Raw genomic sequence first — 6,599 nt, forward strand, 5'->3', positions numbered from 1 at the left:
CTTTTCGTCCTTCTCTGTTGAAGAGTGTAGGCTCGAAATGTCAAAGACTTTTCCATTCTTCCTGAGCATCAAAACTAATGCACCTGCTTGTTGTTCTTTCAGCTGCCTTCGTTTTCTGGCTTTTGTTTTCTGTAAAGTGTGTGTGTGTGTGTGTGTGTGTGTGTATGTGTGTGTGTGTGTTCTACCTGTTTCAGTCATTTGTCTGCAGCCATGCTGGAGCACTGCCTTAAGGGATTTTAGCCAGAAAAATCAACCTCAGGACTTATTTTTTAAGCCTAGCACTTACTCTATCATTTTTTTCTTTTTTGCCAAACCACTAAGTTACGGGGATGTAAACACACCAACACCGGTTGTCAAGCAGTGATGGGGGGGACAAACACAGACACAAGGACACACACATATATGCAATGGGCTTCTTTCAGTTTCCGTCTACCAAATCAACCTGAGGCTATAGTAGTAGACACTTGCCTAAGTGCCACGCTGTGAGACTGAACCTGGAACCATGTAGCTGGGAAGCAAGCTTTTTACCATACAATCATACCTGCAACTATATATATATATATATATATATATATATATAGTGAGAGAAAGAGAACATGGAGCCAGTACTGAAATGAAGATTGGATTAGGAATAATGAACGCAGATCTTGGACGTCCATCAGCAACCAGGTCACAACTGGATAAAAGACGCATATGAAATATAACAAAGAAATCATTATTAAAATTTCAAACAACAAAAAAAAAAAAAAAAAAAAAAAAAAAAAAAAAAAAAAAAAAAAAGGAGAAAAAAGAGGCCTGTAAATGATAATTGTTAATTAATGTTTCAGAATTGTAGAGTTGTGTAGCAAGTGGCTTGATCCAATAGCGTTGAAATAGACAATGAAATTACATCATAGAAGAACCAGTTTAACCATTTTGAAAATACACACATGTAAAGAGAAAACAAAACAAAAAAAACTTCTGTTCACTTTACATGTATTTCTTGGAGTATTCATATTTTTGTCCAGACCTGGTCACTGATGAGAGCCAGTCACAGGGATGCAAGAAAAATATTGACGCCTCAGTTTACAAGGCATTTTTTTTATTTTCTAAATAGTTAAAATGATTGTTCCATGATATAACTGCTGATAATTAATAATAACAAACAATCAAATAAATGAGTACAAAAGAACTGGGATTAACGAAGAAAGAAGCCATGTCTCACATAGGGAATGGTAGAGGAGAAGGAGGAGGAGGAAATGTCAAAAGATTGACGGGAATGATGATTAGCAGTGACAAGAGTGATGGGTAAAAACACAATTAGCAATAACAAGAATGATGCGGTGAAGACATGCACAAGGAGGTGCAATTACCTGGATCTTTGGCTTGGTTAGCCAATTTCCTTAGTGCAGCTGCAAAACTAGATGTACGTGTGGCATTCAGGGCAGCATTGCCACTGATCGAGGTCACACTGTTGCTAGGCGATGATGATACCTGACTGAGGGGCTGCACAGTTGCTGTATTTCGGGTCACTTTGGATGCACCTGAGTTGACCATGGTGAGGGGTGGGGGCTTGGCACCCTGGGGGAGTCCTGAAAAGAAACCAGTCATGATCATACATCCTAAATAGTGAAAGACAACAAGTTTAAGGACCAGCAAGCTTCAGTATGTTGGGGGGGGGGGAGATTATAGGGATTTCTGATCAATCCTTTAACCCTTTAGCATTTAAACAGGCCCATATATTTTACGTGCTTTATGTTCAAACTGGCCAGATCTGGCAAGTCACAATACCAAAAAATGTCATTCTAAGAATAAGCAATCATATCATCAAAACCTCAAAGCTACAAAGACAATGCATGATTAATTCAAAATAATGTGAATAAACAAGCATTATTTTTGGTAGAGCAATATGAACACTAAAGGGTTAAACAACTGTTGGTATCCTATTGATAATTAACACTAATTATTGATGTTAATTGAAACAATATCTTAAGAAAATATTTAGTTTTAATGAAACTAGGAAATTGTTTCCTGCTGTCAGCTTTAAATATGTCCCAACTAACTGTACAAGGAAGTGAATTAAGACAGACTTTTCTGAATTCTAGAAATACCAATGGTAAGTGTGTGCATACACATACATACACACATTTTCAAAGAAAATTATAAAACAAAGAAAAATTTTAAACCCAAAATCAGATAAATTAGAATAAAACGCAAGAAAAGTGGGGAAACTGGACTAATGAAAAAGAGATAGAATTATATTTCAAACAAAATTTTATTGAAGACTTTTTTTTATTGGAAGACTTTTTGAGTTGATGGAATCAGACAGGTAAAACAGGAAGATCAAAACTACTTGAAAAGAAATGGTGAAAGAATGATTTAAACCAGAGAATGGTCCACATCTTAATACGTGAATCTATTTGATTACAACATGTCTTTTAGTTTCACACTTTGTGAATTTCGAACAATAAAGGACAGAAAACTACTCAACCACTGATACACCAAAGTAAAAGAAATTGCCATCTGCATTTCTTGTTATTAAAAGACATTAAAATGGATAACTAAGTTGTGATGCATACACACACACACACACACACTTTGTAACACGAGGTAACTACAACATGGTTGCGTGACCAGAAATCACTTACAGATCATACCTTACTGTTTTGGATAATGTAGTCCTAGATACATTATGTCTAACTAGAAGATGGATAATCATTGCTAAAATGCCTGTATCAGGAGCTAAGCAACAGCAACAGTGACAAAACTTCATGGGTAACCCTAATAGTAAGATAGTTAGCCCTTTAGCAGCTAAAACCAGCCACATCTGGCCCAAATATTCTATCTGTATTATGATCAAACTGACCAGATTCAGTTTCTCACACCAACCTTATAATCTCATTTTAAAAGTTTAAAAAAATCACATCACTGAAATCTCAAAGCTATGAGATAATGCAAGATTAATTCAAAACAATGTGAATAAATATGTGTTACATTTGACAGAGTAATCTGAATACTAAAGAGTTAATAATGGTTCCAGACTTTGGAACAAGGCCAGCAATTATGGGAGAGGATGGAAGCCAATTACATAAATGCCAGTGCTCAACTGGTACTTATTTTATCGACCCTAAACTCAAAAACACAAATTAATGATTCTTCTCAGAACAAATCTAGAGTGGAGCTTTGAAAAAACTCAATTATTAATTATCAACTTCCACCAAGAGATGTTAATGCTTAAGATTACAAAATCAACATGAATGTCATATCTGGCCTCTTAACAGCCTGGGGCCAGAGTTTATTCTGTTGTTACAAGCAACCACACACCTCAGCTGTATTCATGCAAGGTTTTAAACAATCTCCATTTGAGAGAGGGGCCTACAGAGGTCTGGGTAACTCTCCTGCCTTCTCTCACCTCACTAACTCTCTCTAAATGTGTGTTTGTGTGTGTGTGTGCGCATACATGTGGATTGAACCCTCCACTGATCCTGCAGGAAGAACCTTCACTAATATCGACAGAACAGTGAAACAATTTTAAATGTTAGGGTCTTATATAAAAAGAAGACCTGAATCTTTGTGATGATTCCCTAAATCAGAAGCTGATAGCAAACCCCATCCAGTCTATGTTACCATAGCAACATATCAGATGTGATCAACATCCAGTCCATGTTCCCATGGTAACCTATCAGATAAATATAACTAACATCCAGTCAGATAAATGCAAACCCCTTCCAGTCTATGTTGCCATGACAACCTATCAGATGTGATCAGTGTACAGTCTTTGTTACTATGACAACAGTTTATATGATCTAATGGAAATCAATAGATCTATTTTAAATATTCATGATCAAGAGAGATGTAGTGACCATCACACCATAATCTGTGATCAGGTTTGTGTATATCTGGGACGAATACATTAACATGTCCACTTTTTAACATGAGTAGTATGTGATTTAAGGGAGATCTAGCCATTATTTCTAGCAAGCCAAGCTATACTTAAGGACTCAGACAAAATGGTTCTTGTGCAGAATGAGATTTATTCTAACGAGGTTACATAATAAAGACATTCTTCAATTAGCTGTGACTGTGGTGTGGTGGGTTAGACAGGTGGAAAAAAAGCACAATTTCAACATCCTTGGGTCTTCAAGTTAATAAATGATCTTTAGTGACTTCCTTGATGGACACTATGTGCAGAAAGAATTTTCAGGTAGGGTTGTGGTGGTTAGAAATTTCCTTTCCAACCACATGTTTATGGGTTCAGCCCCACAGTATGACACCTTGGTCAAGTGTCTTCTACTATAGCTCCAGACCGACTGTCTTACTAAAAGATGAAAGGAAGGATTTAATCTGCGAATGTAAATAGCCCAAACAAATGTCAGAAGATTCACCATCTTAACTCTTTTGATATCAACTTGTCTGAAATTGGCCCTAGTTCAAGAATAAAAGCCCCTTGTTTTGAAATGGTCTTAAAAATCTTTCAGCGAAATCAGATGTTAATTCAAGTTCTAAACACCCATTTAATAACAACAATGTTATCTAATATTAAATTCTTTACTTTCAAAATTAACGAACTGGAAGCAGTGTATTTCAACAAAAATAGGGTAAGAAAGGGGTTAAACTCAACTAACCAAGGTTCTTGGACTACAACATTATTTCTTGGGTTTTGATAATTGTCAGATTCTATAACAGCGCTAGCTCAGAAAAATATCCTTTCCTCATTGGCCACAAGAGCTGCTAGGTTAGGAAAAAAATACCAAGAATGAAAGTAAAAGAGCTTCCAGGATTAATGTTAATGAAGAAATAGAAGGGAAAACAACTAAAATCAGACTGATAAATATTACCAGGAGAATAACAAAATCATTTAGTTGTTGTTTAGAATCCTGACTAATCAAAAATATTCCAGCATGACCCACTCTGCTTGTTTTTCAAAGATTGCATATACAGGATCACATTATTCAATGTGTTGCTCGCTTTTCAAGACAAAAGTGTAACTTAAGGGAGATTTGGCTGCTATGTCTATCAGATGAGTGAGATAATAGAGGCTCACATATTATGACTTGATGGTATTGAATATTCATTAATGATACTGAATATTGGCTAATTAATAATTAGAATATCAATTAATGGTAATGAAGGAATTTTGTTTGTGACTTGGTGTTGAATGAAACAACAAACAAAAGCGAAATGAAATTTAGGATATTAGTTGGGTAATGTTTTTGTTTTAGTTCCGGTGATACAGAAACACATTCCAACCATGACCATTCTGTCTTATTTCAGCTAATATATCCTTCCCTTTAATATAGTAGAGTGTTATATGAGGGAGAATTGGGTACTATGTTTTTTTTAGCAAATCAAGCAACCACAAAGAATCCTTGTGATAGACTCAGTTATTAAAGGGTAGTCATGAGAGGAGAGACACAGAATTTTGTCTCAGTTATAATTAAAAAATTTAATGATAGCGAGAATAGTTTGTAGGAGAGATTAAAAAGATAGATAGATGGAGAGAGAGAGAGAGAGAGAGAGATACAAACAGAAATATATACACATATATACCTGTAAACACACAGAGGGAGAGAGAGTAAGTGTGATAAAAGCAGAGACACAGAAAGAGAGTATAAATAAATTGAAGCCATGGAGTAGACATCACTATATTCCATTCAATATTGAAATAGTTTATGAAGAAGAAAAAAAGCTGGGGGTGGGAGGAGGGGTTTATTCACTGGATGAAATGTGTGTGCATGTGTATGGCAACAATTGTGGTAATAATTATGTATGTAAGAGAGAGTGTGTGTATGTGTGTGTGGTAATGCTGTGCAGCTGTGTATGATAAACTCTGTTCCAACATTAAAACTATTTCTATGACTGTTGCTCAACTTTTACTTCAAAACAAAGAATTAAGGGACTGCACAGGTTATCACTATAAACAACAAGAACAATGTGTTTGTTTGTGTGAGAATATGTAGTTCGGAGGGAGGGATGGATGGATGACTATGTAGATAGATGGATAGGTAGATAGATAGGTAGGTAGACAGATAAGTGGAGAGGTAGATAGATAGATAGATAGATAGATAGATAGATAGATAGATAAATATATAAATAGGTAGGTAGATAAGATAGATAGGTAGGTAGATCTTGCATGTTGATGATGTTCATCGGATACGTATGAGTCTGCATGTGAATGGCCACACTCACATGCCTAAGGAAAAAGTACATGATAGAGATAATAACAATAATAACATTAATAAATGATAATATTGGCTTCAAATTTTGGCACAAGGCCAGCAGTTTTGTGGGGTTGGGAGTAAGTTATGCCAACCCCAACACTCAAGTGGTATTTATTCTATCAACACCCGAAAGGATGAAACGCAGAGTCGACATCAGCAGCATAATAATAAATAATAATATTAACGCTAATTAGAATTGCAGTTTCTACAAGTTTCACATTACTATATCTTGGTAAAGGAAAAAAAACAAAACAAAAAAAAACCCAACCTCATAGTGATAGCAGTGTAAAGTCTGTTTTAATTGTTCACACACATACACACACACAGATACATATATGTAAAATGTTGTTAAACAGGAATACTTCATATATATTATAATGTAATCTAATATATGCATGC

At 35.3% G+C, this 6,599-nt stretch overlaps 1 protein-coding gene across 3 annotated transcripts in view; it reads right to left on the reverse strand.

Moving 5' to 3' along the window:
• The window catches only part of LOC106869197 (genetic suppressor element 1), a 152,532-nt gene that overhangs the window by 19,316 nt on the left and 126,617 nt on the right, over nucleotides 1–6,599 (reverse strand). For 2 of the 3 annotated variants that reach the window (XM_014914834.2, XM_014914833.2), the window contains exon 3: nucleotides 1,353–1,571. The exons of the other annotated variant lie outside the window; for it this stretch is intronic. In XM_014914834.2, coding sequence (XP_014770320.1) covers nucleotides 1,353–1,571 — 219 coding nt within the window. The remainder of the gene's footprint in view (nucleotides 1–1,352; nucleotides 1,572–6,599) is intronic. 3 annotated transcript variants of the gene reach the window in all.

This window comes from Octopus bimaculoides, chromosome 20 (genome assembly GCF_001194135.2).
Source record: "Octopus bimaculoides isolate UCB-OBI-ISO-001 chromosome 20, ASM119413v2, whole genome shotgun sequence".
NCBI lineage: Eukaryota > Metazoa > Mollusca > Cephalopoda > Octopoda > Octopodidae > Octopus > Octopus bimaculoides.